This window comes from Primulina eburnea, chromosome 13, assembly GCF_022965805.1.
Source record: "Primulina eburnea isolate SZY01 chromosome 13, ASM2296580v1, whole genome shotgun sequence".
Taxonomy (NCBI): domain Eukaryota; kingdom Viridiplantae; phylum Streptophyta; class Magnoliopsida; order Lamiales; family Gesneriaceae; genus Primulina; species Primulina eburnea.
The window spans coordinates 33,003,608-33,020,014 of NC_133113.1; the positions used below are offsets into that span (position 1 = coordinate 33,003,608).

The 16,407-nt window shown below is 35.4% G+C and overlaps 2 protein-coding genes and 1 long non-coding RNA gene across 6 annotated transcripts; 1 reads left to right on the top strand and 2 right to left on the bottom strand.

Annotated features, from left to right (window-relative positions):
* Positions 1-854: 854 nt before the first annotated feature.
* LOC140809692 (uncharacterized) lies at positions 855-4,735 on the bottom strand. Of its 2 annotated transcripts, none has more exons than XM_073167400.1 (12): positions 4,568-4,735; positions 4,094-4,153; positions 3,968-4,021; positions 3,812-3,872; positions 3,482-3,558; positions 3,330-3,379; positions 3,137-3,219; positions 2,204-2,274; positions 1,962-2,118; positions 1,659-1,789; positions 1,486-1,581; positions 855-1,101 (listed from the first exon to the last, which is right to left on the bottom strand). In XM_073167400.1, exons 1-12 carry the CDS (start codon positions 4,604-4,606, stop codon positions 1,030-1,032), a joined length of 951 nt encoding a protein of 316 aa, XP_073023501.1. In that variant the 5' UTR covers positions 4,607-4,735; the 3' UTR covers positions 855-1,029. The 2 variants fall into 2 exon arrangements, with proteins under 2 accessions (XP_073023501.1, XP_073023500.1); XM_073167399.1 differs by having other exon boundaries at positions 1,956-2,118.
* Positions 4,736-6,798: 2,063 nt separating this feature from the next.
* On the bottom strand, positions 6,799-8,719 carry LOC140810840 (uncharacterized). Its single transcript, XR_012113316.1, has 4 exons — positions 8,470-8,719; positions 8,353-8,380; positions 7,950-8,049; positions 6,799-6,908 (listed from the first exon to the last, which is right to left on the bottom strand). It is a non-coding gene; the product is annotated as an uncharacterized lncRNA (long non-coding RNA).
* A 1,661-nt stretch (positions 8,720-10,380) lies between these two features.
* Positions 10,381-15,962, top strand: LOC140809246 (uncharacterized). Of its 3 annotated transcripts, XR_012113086.1 has the most exons (10): positions 10,381-10,565; positions 10,687-12,233; positions 12,700-12,838; positions 12,944-13,029; positions 13,238-13,461; positions 13,890-13,976; positions 14,509-14,608; positions 14,817-15,027; positions 15,173-15,753; positions 15,832-15,962. XR_012113086.1 is itself a non-coding variant. In XM_073166801.1 (9 exons), the coding sequence occupies exons 2-9, from the start codon at positions 10,716-10,718 to the stop codon at positions 15,517-15,519; spliced, it is 2,712 nt and encodes a 903-aa protein (XP_073022902.1). In that variant the 5' UTR covers positions 10,381-10,565; positions 10,687-10,715; the 3' UTR covers positions 15,520-15,820. The 3 variants fall into 3 exon arrangements, 2 of the variants coding, with proteins under 2 accessions (XP_073022902.1, XP_073022904.1); XM_073166801.1 differs by lacking the exon at positions 15,832-15,962 and having other exon boundaries at positions 15,173-15,820; XM_073166803.1 differs by lacking the exon at positions 15,832-15,962 and having other exon boundaries at positions 15,176-15,820.
* Positions 15,963-16,407: the final 445 nt, after the last annotated feature.

A 16,407-nucleotide genomic window follows, 5' to 3' on the forward strand; every position in this document is an offset into this window, starting at 1 on the left:
ATTAATTTAATTTTAATTAATTTTAAATTTTAATTAATTAATTTAAATTTTATGAAATAGAAAATGAAAAAGAAAACATATATTCAATTCACATATTTATATTAGTATAGTATAGATATAGATAGATTTTAATTAATTAATTTTAATTTTATGAAATAGAAAATGAAAAAGAAAATATGTATTAATGATTAATATGAAAATGTATATTAATGATTAATATTAAATGAAAGTAAGGATATTTATGTAAATTCACAATTCAATTCATATATTTATATTAGTATAGAATAGATATAGTATAGATATAGATAGATTTTAATTAATTAATTTTAATTTTATGAAATAGAAAATGAAAAAGAAAATATGTATTAATGATTAATATGAAAATGTATATTAATGATTAATATTAAATGAAAGTAAGGATATTTATGTAAATTCACAATTCAATTCATATATAGATAGATTTTAATTAATTAATTTTAATTTTATGAAATAGAAAATGAAAAAGAAAATATGTATTAATGATTAATATGAAAATGTATATTAATGATTAATATTAAATGAAAGTAAGGATATTTATGTAAATTCACAATTCAATTCATATATTTATATTAGTAAGTATAGATAGATTAAAAAATACTTGTATAAAATAAAAAAAAATGTTTAATTGTTTTTTCCTTCTTGTTTTAAACTTAGTTCGTGTGTGTATTTTTACGAGGTGATGGTTTTTTTGTTATTTAAATAGGCTGTTTTGTAGAAAAGTTATTCTTGAAATTGAAAAAACTTGATAAATAGTACGGATCAAGTGGCCGGTTAATTAAATTATTAAAACTTTGCAGAAAAAATGGTACAAAAGATTGATCATCAAATCTTTACGTTATGGTTTCGATGGTAATTTTTGGTACATAATTGAAAGGCATTCTCTATTATAAGCTGAAGATAAAACAATGTAAAGAATTCATTGTAGAATGCAACCGAACGAACATTTTCTCCACGATGTTCTATTCTATCTCATTAATGTCGTCGATACTTTCACCATTTGTTCGGTTGAGAATGATTACCAGCACGAAAGCCTTCAGTGTATGCTGTGTTCTTGAACATCGTCTGCAATAGAAAAAATGAAAAAATATTAATATGTGATACTTGATTGAAGACAATTTCGAGATTGGAAAAAGGCAAGCAAAAACCAAAAAAGAAACTTCAGAGGCTATGTTTCGACACCGGAACAAATAACGATGGCGCCTTCTGATTAATATCAGATGTTTCGTACCAGAAGGTTGAGACTTTTCAATTAACAAGCAAACCACGCCATTAAATGCAAGATAAGTGTAGTTTGAGACATAATTTTCACTCCAAATATAATGGGATTGTACCATGTCGATTGTTTCGGAGCTATGATAATCCGGTGAGGAATTTGTTCAACATAAAAAGAGAACTTGCAAGACATCATGATAGAGGTATTGGTATTTTTGAAAAATTTATACTTACAGCAATGAACTTCAACTGCACACCAAGTTGTTTTCTCATATGGTTTGACAGTGTAATAGAAAGTTGTTCCGGGTCTTTCTCTATGTGCTGTTTGATCTGTTTTGTAAAATTAAACGAGATTGAAAGCCATGACCAAGAAGCAACAGGCACTATATGTATAAGTGAATACAAACCCCAGAAAGAGCTGTGGACACAGTCTTCTCCAAGATTTCCTCGACAAATTTTTCAGGGTCTGCAAAGGCTATGGGCGAATTGGCAGTAGCGCGTGATTTCTCCTTTTCAGATGCATCGGACGATTTTACAGCTTTTGGTATTGAGCAAAGATATGCACATTACATTAATTCAAGTTCAATTCACCATAAAACACTTATGATTTTCACACGGATTAGATAATAAACACACACCATATTTCCTTAACTTGAAATAAATTAATTATTTACTCTCTATCATTTTCACACATTGATGACCACAGATACCTGTAACAACAGTTGGCTTGTTATTCACAGAGATGGGAGTCTTTTCAGGGCCTTGAGAGGGTGCTTTGTTCTCTGGAGGGTTAGGCAAGACAGTTGCACCCAAAGGAACAAGACCAGCTAAATCTGGTGGTTGATCCTTTCCTATTGTAGAATCGGCCTGCAAGATCACCACAGCAATATTAAAAATCAAGCCAATAATATTAAGAACATTTGCGGAAATCAATGAAACATTGTTAACTTACCTCCAGGTCAACATACGCTGGGGTTTTTCCAACTGAACTCAGAAACTTGTCAAGATCGTGTGAGTTAAGAGCTGGAATTGGCAACAATACATGAATAAGCAAAACAGTAATAAAACAAAGGCACAGAACAGAAGGTTAAGGTCCGGGAAAAAATTGCGGGATTAACTGTATTGAACAGTTTTTGAATCAACGTGCTATGGACTAGCTAAGAGCAATTTAATATTTTCATATTTTGTGTCCCATGTTGCCATTGGGACGTAAGGTCAATAAATATTTAAGTATCACTCGCGATCACAAGAAACCAGGTACAATCATCAACTAATAGAAGATTCAACAAATAGTTTGACCTCTAAACTCCAATGCACACAACGGGATACGCACAAAAAGAAAATGTGAAACTGCAGCGTACTTATCATAAACACAAGAGGACCCTACGCTCAAGAAACAGCGAGACACGTTTCTATTAGGGTTAATCAAGAGACAGCCCTTTGGTGAAGCCTGAATCTGGCCAAGGTACATGTAAAAGTCTCGAGGTGTTCTTTAGTGCACCTTAGACAGAAGGATGGTGATTCCTTACTGAAAGCCAATGTAATGATCATCCACATTTGCTTATACACAAACAAATACATCTTTTATTAGTGCACAATTGTTTGTCAAGAGCGTACTAGGTGTAAAATGACAATTTTATTCATAAACCTACACTCTAAAAATTATCACTTAGTTCACCTGACTTCTATAAACAGCACTTCTCGTTTGTGTTCTTAAGAAATATAAGAGGAGAATTCGCGGAGTAAGAGAATATGAAAGTCAACAAGGAAGGCGAGCCAAGCTAGTAAATTCAGACATAAATATAATGAAGCATTGAAACCCCAAAAAGAGCTCACATTAGGTCATATTTACCGTAACTCAACGTAAAAATGTTAAGTCGCTCACCAATTGACATATCATTAGACAATGGATGAAAGAAACAGCATTCCTGGGTTTTCAACTTTTGATCTAACAACAATGAAACATTCCTTCACAAAATTCAGAATAAAACATGAGCAAAAATATAGCCTCGTAACAGTAAGCAAAAAACAGCATATAAATACACAGCATTGGCACAAAGAAAGAAGAAAATATATACCTAGCTGATTCGTTCACAAGTGCAAATGGAGTTACACAACCCAAAGGCACCTTAAAAATAAATTAGCAAAATGTGTCAAGAAGTGTGAAGAAAATTAGCAAGGAAACTCGTAAACTAATTATTTGTTCTTCAAAAATTCACATCATACATACCTGAATTATCTCTGCAAGTGCTTCATCAGGAGCCATTCTTAGACCTCCTTTCCCAAGACCAAGCCTCTGAGACAACACTGTGTGCTCCAGTGGTACAAACAAATTAGGTACAACAGAAGACAAAATTTAGGTTATAAATAAAAAATTACTGTGTTTAACGCCTCTGAGTAATAATCGTATAACGAAATAAAACATTATACTTTGTGTTCAGCATGTGATATGAGTTCACCTAGGTGTCAATAATGAACAGAATCCTGCCAGTGAATGAAATCATAAAAGCAAATCCAATTGATAAGATCATTGAAGCCATCAACTAAGAAAGGTGCATACCTTTCAGATCTACCTTTGTCTCCGCCAAAGCCGAAACAATGTAAAATCTTTGTTTTTTATCCTGTCACAGAACAAAAAGTATCAGGAATGTATGTCCAGACAAAAAAAAACGAGAGAGGAAGCGACGAGCATTCACACACACAAGGATCATTTTACCTTCAAGAATAAATTTTTGGTCAATGCACCATTCATGTGACCAACATGCTTTGCCTGATACAAAAAAAAAGGTTGCTTTAACTATGGCAAAAATAAGAGACACGCAAAGCTTCCAAATGCGCTCACCTGCTCTTCAACTGTCAAAACAACAGGATGCTCATACTGGGAACATTCTATTTTCAGTTCCTGGAAAGAAATTAACACAGGTTACTACAAATTTTTTAACAATAGATGTGAAACAATTCATTTCGTTTGACCCATTTTCTGTGTACACATTAGTCGAACAAGAATAAAAAATTCAACTATCCATCTCCCTGGAAAGGAAAATGAACACAAAGTCACATGCTTATTCCTCGAAAGCCTCAGTCTTGAAGTGAACAGATTGAAGAAAGGTATGTCATCGTCAAACAACGATAACATTCACCAAATCGACACGGAACACTCTTTTCAGCCCTATCAATCTATTAATCCATTTGCGTCCATTAATTTGCGATAATCATTCGAATCCCAGATGTTAAACATTTCATTTCGTCCATTCTGTGCTCATAGAAGAATCTAAATGAAAATATACATAAATTCCCAACAACAAAAAAATAGAACCTGCAAAAGAGACAAGAGCTGCTCCTTCGTGTAACCCATTTTCTGTCTGCCTCTGTATCAAAGGCGTGGAGAAGTTTAGAACCCAAAAATGCGTTGTTGCCGCGGCGCTAGGGCTGACCACAGTGTGCTTTCTCGTTTAGGTTAATTACATACTGCCCCAAAAAGTTAATTATTACAGATTAACCCCTAAACTTAACAACTGTATCCATTTCCATCCAACCATATTGTTCCCGGCGCTGGGGCTTTTTTTGTATATATATATTAATATTAAATTTTTTTATGTGTATTTTTTCAAACATCAAATTCTATTACTAGGCCATCTCCAACTCAAAACTCTCTTTTAAAACAACTCTACTAGTATTATTTCTGCACCAAATATAATATTTATCTTCAACTCATCTACTTCAAATCTTACTCTAAAAAATAATATTTTCGAAATATATTTATACATTTATATAATTAAATATTTTAATTTTTATGATTAAATATTATTTAAATATATATAATTATTAAATTAATATATATAATAATATCATATTATTATATAAAAGACATATTATTATATGGGAGCTGCGCTATTTCTAAAATATTGTAGCTCTCATTGGAGAAGGCCCTGCACCAAAATGGAAGGGGTTGGAGATGCCCTAAATAAAAGACATTAAAGTTAAACATTTCAATGATATATATAAAATAAAAAAAATGATTCATTTTATTTTTTATTTACAGGTAACTTAAAATGTAAAAAAAAAATTACCACATACTATTTCAGTTAAAAATAGTGAGTGTTATATATATATATATATATAAAAGGACCTCAAACGAGCAATTTATTTTTTATGTTTGAGGTAATTTATTTTTTATATTATAAAATTATTATATATATATATATATATATATATATATATATATTAAAAAGTGCTTAATTTTCAATTAGTCATACCATTTGCTTGTTTTTTTATAATACTAACCTAATTAATTTAAAATAGTATAATTGTGATTATCATAAAATTATTAATGTGATAGTGCATGATCAAAAGTCTTCGATGGAATAAATGATTGGAAAATACATTATAATCAACTTATATAAATATTCCAATAATTTTTATTATTATTATTTCATTTACAAATAAACACATTGAAATTTGTGGGGAAATTTTAGTTGATCATGTACAAGTTTTACACAACCTACACTTACATTTGATGCTTAAAGTAAGAAGATTGCTCTTTCAGGCCCCGTTTGGTTTGAGGGATAAAGTAGGTTTATATTATTTAACATACTTTATCTCTTGTTTGGTACGCGTGATTATTTAACCCACCTTATCCCTCCTATGAATGATTAGGTTATATTAGGTAGGTTAAAATAATACCTCCTCACCCCCTAGGATTATTTATCCTACTCTTAATCCATCCTATTTTTCCAATTTTACCCTTCTCCTAAATTCAAACTCACCACCAGGCCTCGTTTGGTTTGAGGGATAAAGTAGGTTTATATTATTTAACCTACTTTATCCCTCGTTTGGTACGCGTGATTATTTAATCCACCTTATCTCTCCTATGAATGATTAGGTTATATTAGGTAGGTTAAAATAATACATCCTCACCCCCTAGGATTATTTATCCTACTCTTAATCCATCCTATTTTTCCAATTTTACCCTTCTCCTAAATTCAAACTCACCACCAGGGCCCGTTTGGTTTGAGGGATAAAGTAGGTTTATATTATTTAACTTACTTTATCCCTCGTTTGGTAAGCGTGATTATTTAACCCACCTTATCCCTCCTATGAATGATCAGGTTATATTAGGTAGGTTAAAATAATACCTCCTCACCCCCTAGGATTATTTATCCTACTCTTAATCCATCCTATTTTTCCAATTTTACCCTTCTCCTAAATTCAAACTCACCACCACTTCCCGCCTAAATTCAAACTCACCACCACTTCCCGCCGCCGCAACGACCGCCGCCGGCCGACCGCCGCCCCCGCCGACCGCCGCTGGCCGAGCACCGGCCGACCGCCGGCGCCGGCCGAAAGTCCGGCCGCAGCCCCCCGCCGGCCGTTTCCGGCGGACCATTTCCTGCCGGCCGCCATTGACGCCGTCTCCGCCGTCGCGAAGGGGAAGTGCAATTTCGTCTTTTCATCAAAAAATTCAAAATTATCCTACACTTAAAAATATTACCAAACATAATATTATTTTACCCCATATTAATCCATCTTACCACAATCATTTTCTTTATCATTTACATACTAATCATTAGTTTATCCTATCCTTCCAAGGCCAGTTTGCTCGAAAGATGAGCCCCAGCTGCAGCAAGTCTCAAAATTGTGCGGGGCCTTGATACAAGCTGCAAGAAGGAAGCACACGTTAGTATTTGTGAGACAGGCTAAGAATTACTATTTTGGTGCCCTAGGTGATGTGTACCTTATACTAACAGAGATAAAGATAAAAAATAGAACGTTTCCACAAATTATGAATCACATTAAAACAAACTATGTAGTCGTGGTCGGCAGAGACAAACTACAATCTCTATGATACAGTTGCAACAAAACTCTTTTACAATTTCAACTTCAGCCAAAACTCTACACTGGATATCCCTGTAACTATAGCATTTCAAAATTTTAGCATGTACACATCTATTAAAACAAAGAATGCAGCATGCAAATAGAATCGTGAAAATCCTTGGGGAAGTCGTAGCCAAACTTCCAGTTGGGGATCTAACAAACTGTTCTTTATGATTTCTGAAGCTACAATTGGATATAATATATCATCATAAATGACAGTTTGTTCTGACAGCTGTTTCATACCAATGATGTAGTGTCCCATCGCACGCCACAATTTCAAGCATCTACTGCACACCATCATCACTATCCATATGGCATATGATTTTGTGCAAAACCTTAAATTAATTTGAGAGACAGAGCAGAAATGCAACTTTGGCACTAACAAAAAGATTGAGCAGCACACACGTGAGTGAAAAGATGAACCCCCAAAGGATAAAGGGAAGACAAAATTACACATGCAAACGTGGAGGCATGAGGAGAACAGCTTATTTTGTTTATAGTCACATGGGAGTTGTCCATTTATCTAAATCTAACAGGCAGAAGAAGATCGACATTGTCGTTGATCACTGCACCGAGCATATGAAGTTTCCGAACTTCAAAAGCACTCACAGTCTCAAGGTACTAGAAAGTAACATAGCCATTTAACAAGTTAGAACCCCTACAGAGTACAACACCAACTTCACAGCTAGACATGACAGCGCATAATAAGATACAAGGTCAAAGATGTGAAGTCTTCCAAAGAAACAATATTAAAGGGTCGATATAGTTTCAAGATTTTTAGACATCAAAAGTTATCTTTGCAGTTCAGCATATTCAGAATATACCTCGCCAGAGTAAGTCCCCAGATAGCCATGGTATAAAACATCTTTCCAGCATGCCATATATTCCGCATCTTCTCCGCTTTATTCATACCTCCCAATGCTTCTGTCAAGGTTGCAAATCAAAATATTCTTGATAATTGCCACTACAATTGTTTCAGATCACTAAATGAGAAAATTACATATCAAAATGAAAACAAAAAGAATTTGGGCAAAAACAACTAATTGCATGGTATCCATGTACTATTTTCTTCTTGGCTCCAGCATGAGAACAATCAGAGAATAAAAAAAAAATATATCTACGAAATATATCATTTCACTTGCACAACTTTTTACATGGAATTTTTTTCTACAAACAGAGAATCGAGCACCCAGAAGAAAGGACGTAGAATAAATTGAATTTTTTTACCTTTCTGCAGTTCCTGAGGGGTCAGATTCTGCATCAAGAAAGAGTAAAATTGTGACTTTACATGAGATAGATACTAGATAGGCAGCTACCAATTTAAAATCATATCAGCTCATATACCAGAGCCTTTGGATTGGCCACAGTGCATCTAGCCATAAAATTTACCACCCCATGACATGCTCCTCGCTAATTAACAACCATATAAATTTTCATTGTCGATCCCACTCTTCTCCTCAGCATTTGAAGATACCGATTCCTCGGACACCCACACCCACAAACTAGGTTCCTCTTGACCGACAGTGATAAAAACTTCTGCCTTCTCCAAATCTGAATTTGATAGCGTTTCATGAAGGAAAAGATAGAGCATCAATACATCATCTGTATCCATGTCTGCACATGATCGTGCATCAAAAATAGAAATTAAGTTATCCATATAAATGCTTGGCCTACACAAATTTATCTGAGAGATTCTCCACCTTAATTTAACGAACAAATTTCTATGATAACGCCGCACGCATAAGAAATGGAAAAAAGGCAAAAAACAGTTTCTGCTACAGATCCAGAACATCGCCATATTAATAACTTTTCATAATGAATCGAATACATGCATCGGAAGGGCATTTCCGTAGCAAGGTAAGGGAAGCAGACATCTGCTGGAGTAGCGTGAGATTTGTCTCAAGCAGAAGGCGCAGGCGCTGATTTACAGAGCGCAAGGATTCCACATCAGAATATTCGTTTCCTGCACTTCCGGGGTACTGCGGGTCCGTTAGGTGGTGGTGGCAGCGCTCAACGGCGATCCACGCCACGTCTGCCACCTCCCACACAATCTTCGCCACCGGCCCACCTCCATCAACACGTGCGTTTGTGTCATCAATCAAGAAAATTCAAATTTCTGCGTTAACCTTTTGCTTCAGAATCCTTTAATGCAGGCACGATGGTGGATAGATTATTTAATATTTTAAATCTTTCTTATGATTACTCCTTCCTTCCGATATAAATAATTATTGTTCTACAACAAAAGTATTTCAGCGGCATAAATTTTTATTGATTGAAAAATCACATTAAAATCATCAAAACTATTAAATTATCATATTTTTGCAAACGTCATTTGTATAATTCTTTAATATAAAATGCACAACGTGGATTTGGTAAAAAAATTAATATTGATCAAAGACCACGTCACACCACACCGAGCCGGCCGAGTGCGTGTGTTTAACTAACCGAGACATAGCCTACTAGCATCTTCCTCATCTAAAAACTTCAGGTACCCTTCGGGTTCCAAACCCATAGCTCAAACTAGGAGCTTATGAGGGAGACTCACCTAGGTTAATCTTTCAATGTGGGACACTTCTTTTACCATCAATTTTTATATGTGAGACGGATCAACCCTACCGATATTCACAATATAATATTTTTTCATAGATGACTCAAATAAGAGATTCTACTCGCAAATACATACCGCCTTACACAAATTTTTAGGAGTGAATCTTATGTGAGACCGTCTCACGGATCATAATCTGTGAAACGGGTCAATCCTACCCATATTCACAACAAAAAGTAATCCTCATAGCATAAAAAATAATATTTTTTCATGGATGACCCAAATAAGAGATCCGTCTCTCAAATACGACCCATGAGACCGTCTCACACAAGTTTTTGCCAATTTTTAGATTGCAAAACATACAAACGCGCTTGTACTGGGAGTTTTCCTTCAACCCCGTGTATAGGATGGAACAAACATAACTACCAAAACTTGCATTTAAAAGTTTGCGCCAAAATATGCACTTTATTCACCAAGATAATATTCATATTCCAATAATTTTAATTTTATATACTCATAAATGATGAAAACTCGTACGAAATTATATTAATATCAACCAACCTAATTGTTTATCATTATACTCCGAATACGGATATATCTATACTAATCTACATGTATAATTCAAATTTATTTTTAATTAAGAAATATCAATAATGGAGGGAAATTTATGCAACCTGGTTCCTTCCCTATTCCGAACCCAAAATTAAAACCAATTTTCGCATACAATCTGCCTTTAAATACCCACAGAAACAAACAAATTATGAACCCAACAAATTTCAAGCCCTCTTCTCTCGAGTTAAACCCTTCCTCTTCGTTTCTCTTTAGCAAGCAAGTAGAAGCTGTAGATACGGGTCAATCTTTCGTGTCACCAGAGTTGCTTTTTTCTTTGCCATTGGTATGTTTTTTTGTTGATTTTGATGTGTAAAATGCGTGGGCGTGTGTCAAGATTGACACTTTATTTTATTTTTTTCACTTTCTTTAGTCTGGGGTTTATTTCATTTTATTTGGTGTGGCAGGATTTGATATATTTTCCGTGTTAGCAAGGATGAAAGAGGGGGGAAGAGATGTCGAAGATGAGTTGTTTGATCTGAACAAAGAACCCATTGAGAGAAAAAGGAAAAGGGTCGAGACTAATTCAACTGATGGGCAACAAGGGTTTGATGTTTTACCTCAAGTTGTTGGGAGGGTTTTGAGGTCTGAGACAATGGCTATGGCCGAATGTGGAAGACAAGCCATTGATTTGAAATTAGTAAAGATCGAAGTTGAAGATGAAAGTGAGGTTTCTATGTTGCCGAAAAGGGGAAAAAAGAAGGGTAGGCGTGGGAGGCCTCGAAAGATTCAAGGTAAAAATGGGGTTTCCTCATTGAATTTGAAAGAGAATGGTGGTGTGCCTGTAAAACAGGAGAATATAGATGAGGGTAGTAAAGGGACTGACCGAAGGTGGAAGAAAAAGAAGCGTGGACGTGGAAGGCCACCCAAGGTGGCTTCAGGGGATGCAACGAAGAAGGAAAAGGTTGAGTGTGATAAAGGCTCTTTCTTTAATTGGCGTAAGCAAAAAAATGATCATCATGAGAAAACTTGGGGTGGGAATGGGGTGAAACGATTGAAGGCTGATCCTAACGCCTTAGGATATGAAATTGTTTGGCCAGGAAAAGGAAAGGGGGAGTACGCTGGAAGGAAGGACATGGGTCGTAGGGAACAACAACAGTTGGTGAGGGATCAAATTGTTGCCATGCTTAAGAAAGCTGGGTGGACTATTGAACTCAGGCAGAGACAACAAAGGGAGTACATGGATGCTGTTTATGTAGACCGACAAGGTAGAACTCATTGGTCAGTGACATTGGCTTACAGGAAGTTTAAGGAGAAGATTGACAGTGGTAACGCTGATGCTATAGATGTTTCAGCATTTAGTCTGATCCCAGAGGAGACGCTCAGCACTTTGTTCAGAGCCACTGAAAAAGGTAAGAAAGCGGGTAAAAAGAAGAAAGGTGGTGCAAACACTATCAGTAGAATTTCTAAGAAGGTGTCATCCAAAAGTAAATTATCCGACAGAGGAATAACAGGGTCTGGTCGGGGAAAAGGGCAAACTTTGTTGGCTCGCAGGCCTGGAGAGGGGTCGAATGGTGACTATGAATTGTATGAGGGAAAACGCACTTTGATTTCATGGATGATTGATTTGGGAACCATTCCTCTTGGTCGGAAGGTTGCATATAAATCCCGACGACATGGAAAGAGGTTGCTTGAGGGGAGGGTTACAAAAGATGGAATTTGTTGCGATTGTTGTGGCAGCATGCACACAATTCGGGACTTTGAGTCTCATGCTGGAGGAACCCTTGGAAATCCATTTTTTCATATATTCATGGATTCCGGCAATTCTCTTTTGCAGTGCCTCGAAAATTCCTGGAAGAAACATTTGGAAACAAACTATATAGGATTTGTTGCCGTGGATGTGGATGGGGACGATCCACATGATGATACATGCAACTTTTGTGGTGATGGTGGTAACTTGATCTGTTGCGACAGCTGTCCTTCGACTTTCCATCATGGCTGCTTGTGCACTGAAGTAAGAATGCCTGGCATTTATTTTTATTGTCCTTCATTCATTATTAAATTTTTAATACTGTTGGAAATAGTTACACTGTGAATGGATTCGGTGAATTGGTGCTTTGCCAATTAATGCAAAACATTTAAGAATTCTACTTTGAATTCGATATTCAAATGGAATGGCACATGACTCCGAAAATAGTAAGCCACCTCAGAAATACATGTCAGCATATCATCGTGCGTTTCTCGATCATTAATGATACAGTAACTAATTTCACACCCTTTACTTATTTGTGTTACTCTGAACGTGCATATGGATTGATGTACAACCTATATTTGCCTGAAAGGTGATATTCGTGCTGTTTGTGTGTCAATGCATAATCGTTGTTTTGGTTTAATTAAAATACAGGAGTAGATATTATTGAGGTAATGCTATCCTCTTATCATTTTAGTGAAGGGCATGCCAATGTTGTTTTTTTCTGAAGGAACCTTCTGGAGATTGGCACTGTGTGCACTGTTCATGCAAATTCTGTGGTATAGCTGATGAAGATGACTCAACAGTTGATGACAATGAGGATTCTTTTGTATCTGAGTTGTTCACTTGCCTATTATGCGAGGAAAAGTGTATGCTCGTATCTTATCCTTCCCAAATTGTTGAGATGTTTGCTGATTTAAAACCTAAATTTACATAAATCACAAAGAATTAACACAATAGTTTATTTTTTGCAGTTCATGTGCATTGCACTGAAGGGAATGTTGCTGAAAATTTCGATTACAGAGACCATCCATCTTTTTGTAGCACGGAATGCCTAAAGGTAACTGCCTATTATAGTGTCTGAGTTGGCGAGTTTTCTCCAAAAAAAATTGTGGACTTTTGATATTTTAATTTGCTTTGCTTGGATAATTATAATGGTGCTATTGGTCTCAACTAATATTAACCACTTCGATAAATTCAGTGGCTGACAATATTTCCTCTTGACCTTAATTTTATTTTGCACTGATACGTACGTCTTGTGCACACAGATTTTTGAGCACCTACAGGTTATTGGGATTAGATATGAACTAGAAGAAGGGTTTACGTATACAATTCTTCAACGTCGTGATGAATGCATAAATGAAGACTGTACAGTTGAAGAAATCAATTCCAAGTTAGCTGTTGCTTTTACCATTATGGATGAATGCTTTGAGCCAATCATTGATGATCGAAGTGGAAGCAATGTGATTCGCAGTGTTGTCTACAACTGTGGGTAAATACTGTGCCTTGATTTCTACTTTCAGCTATATTTTTGTGAATTAATAAGCTTCTATGGTGGGTTTTGCTTTGGCCATGGTTAATTGAGTTTTATCTTCTCAAGGTGGCTTTTGGTTGTTTCAAATTGTAGGATTTACAGCTCATGTGCTATTATGTAAATGAGTTTTAAAGTTAAGTTTATATCGAATTTCTATATTCATAACGACGTCTTCTAATTCTTAATGATATCTTCTACATGATGAAGTATAATATGCTTATTTTGTGCTTTCTAGCAATGGACATATAGCTTCCTTCTTTTCTGATCTGTTTTGTCTTGTCTGTAAATTTTTTTTTTTGGGTTGAAGCAGAGCAATTTGATGATTATATTTCATTCACTAAATAGAATTGAACTTTTATATTTTTATTCCTTCTTGTTGTTTCTAGGTCAAATATTAGACGGCTGGACTTTGGTGGATTTTATACCATTGTCCTGGAGAAGGGTGATGAACTTGTTGCTGCAGCATCTATAAGGTTTTTTTATATGTGATTATGTTTGGGTTTCAGTGACACTGTGCATTGGCTTAGTGTTTATTTTGCCTACAAAATAGATTTGTTCAGATTTACCTTTATTAGACACATGGGGCACGTGTTCCACATTTAGAATAAAGACCGCTGAGGTCTAATTAGTTAGCACTCTATGTATGCTTCCTGCAAGATTCGTCGTGATAAGATAAAGGAAGAATATTCTTCTCCGATTACTTTTTTTTTTTTGTGATGTCTTCTCCTTTCTATATGTCTTGTCAATTCTGAGTTGAAACATTTTGTTCAAAATATTTGTCCAGTTGGGACACACTATGAAAATGAGTTGATCAGAATCTGTATTCACATAGAAACCTTTATTTCAATAGTATTTTGAAGTCCTTTTTGTTTGGAGATGCTTTTGACATATTGATTCTCATTATAAGGCCAATTTGGCGACACAATCCTTTTTTTTTCCTTAACTGGTTTTATGTTAATCATGCAGTTGGGGCTAACAAATGCCTTTTTACTTTCTAATTAACAGAATCCACGGGAGTCAGTTCGCAGAGATGCCTTTTATTGGAACTCGATATATTTATCGTCGTCAAGGGATGTGCAAGCGGCTTCTAAATGCGATTGAAAAGGTGAGTTTCTAGTTTTTTAAAGTTTCTTCGTCATTTTTAAAATTGCTTAGCTTGTGTCCTGATTGGTAATATTGGGAAGAATATAGTGCTAATGTGTAAGGTAGTGCTGTATGACGACTTTTCTTATCAATCTGTTGTGAGCAATTGTGTGTTTTGCTGCTTGTTGCAGTTTGGTGTCTTTTTATTTCACGTGAGAAATTCATCGCAGGTTCTCAATTGTCTTGGTGTTGAGAAATTGGTGATTCCTGCAATATCTGAACTAAATGAAACATGGACAAACAAATTTGGGTTTGTTCTCCTCGAAGAAACTCAACGAAAAGAAATGAAGTACACGAGTCTGATAGTGTTTCCGGGGATAGACATGTTGCAGAAAACTGTTTTCGAGCATCAGTTCTATAAAGGACAAATGAACTCTACAGGTATCTCGTGATAAACTAGGCCATCATCATTCTCTGCTTCATTTCTATTTGTTTAATCCAAGAGTTAAAATTTTCCAACGGCACACACTAAACCTCCATGTATCTGCTGCAATCAAATCTGGTGCTGATTCACCTGATACGGCAGCAGTTACAGAGTCCGTTGAAGCTGAAGCTTTGCATCAAAACTCACTGGAGCAAAATAATGGTACGAAAACTTCAAATCTTGATACTTCTACGGCAAAAATTGATGGTCCCAAAAACAAAGTTGGTGCTGTTGAGTCTGGTCCTGTCAGGTCCTCTGATGCGACTAATGATTCAAGAAAGGGAGTTTGTGTTAACGAGTTGCCTGGCCAAGAAAGTCGTGTCAACGATCTTAATGCATTAGAAGGCAGCAAATATTTCTTAAAAGACAGTGCTGGTGCTGACTGTAAGCTTGAGGCAAAGCAATCTGATGATGGTTTTAGAGTGCCATTGGTTACTGGAAGCCTGTGATCAGCTACCTTGAAATATCTGGAAGGAAATATGGAAATGTTGAAAACGGGCTCGTTATATCTCGAAGAGTCGGTTATCCTTTTGAAGAGGCTGGGTTCTTGCCATCTCCCCGCTAAAGCTTCCCTTCTAAGTAACATAATCTTATGGTAAAAAAATTAACATGATCTTGAACAGGGGAATCATACCCTCGGGAAAAATGGATTGTGATGGATGAGATGTATATAATTAACTAATGTGAGATATTTGTCATCCTTTTCAGTTTCCCCTTTTGAAAAATTGGAAAAATGTGACAAATTCTCTTCTTTTATGTAGTTAAAATCACTTTTGAATGGGCAATCCACCTTTGAAGTGACAATTGCCTGGATCCTTGCACCCCATGGGATAGTCCAACTCCCACGAGTTAAATTGAATGCCGGCAATGCTTCCCGCCCAAAATCCATTTATGATCATGTGTTTCAAATCTCTATTATGAGTAATTTAGATTTAGATTTAGATTAAATAAAACTCTCCGTTGCCCATTGTATAAAAAAAATTCATTTATTTGTCAATTGATACACTCAAAAATTGAATTGCAAGTTCGGGTAATAGCTAAAAAGCTCACATTTTTGGCAAAGCTCTGAAATGATAAAAATACCATGTAGATATTTTTTGAATCAGTTACTAAAAATGAAAATCCGATGCGAAAGAATCATGATAAAGAATATAATCGGAATCATGCACTTGCACAAACAAAATAGATGTGAAATTGATTTCAAAAAGCTCAAACATCCAACTTTACTAATTTCGGCTCAAACTCTACTGAAATCTACTCAAAGAAATTCGAGACTTGGGCATAACACTAAATGAAGTAATTTAAGGCAGCTCACTCGTCCACACTACTAAACCAAA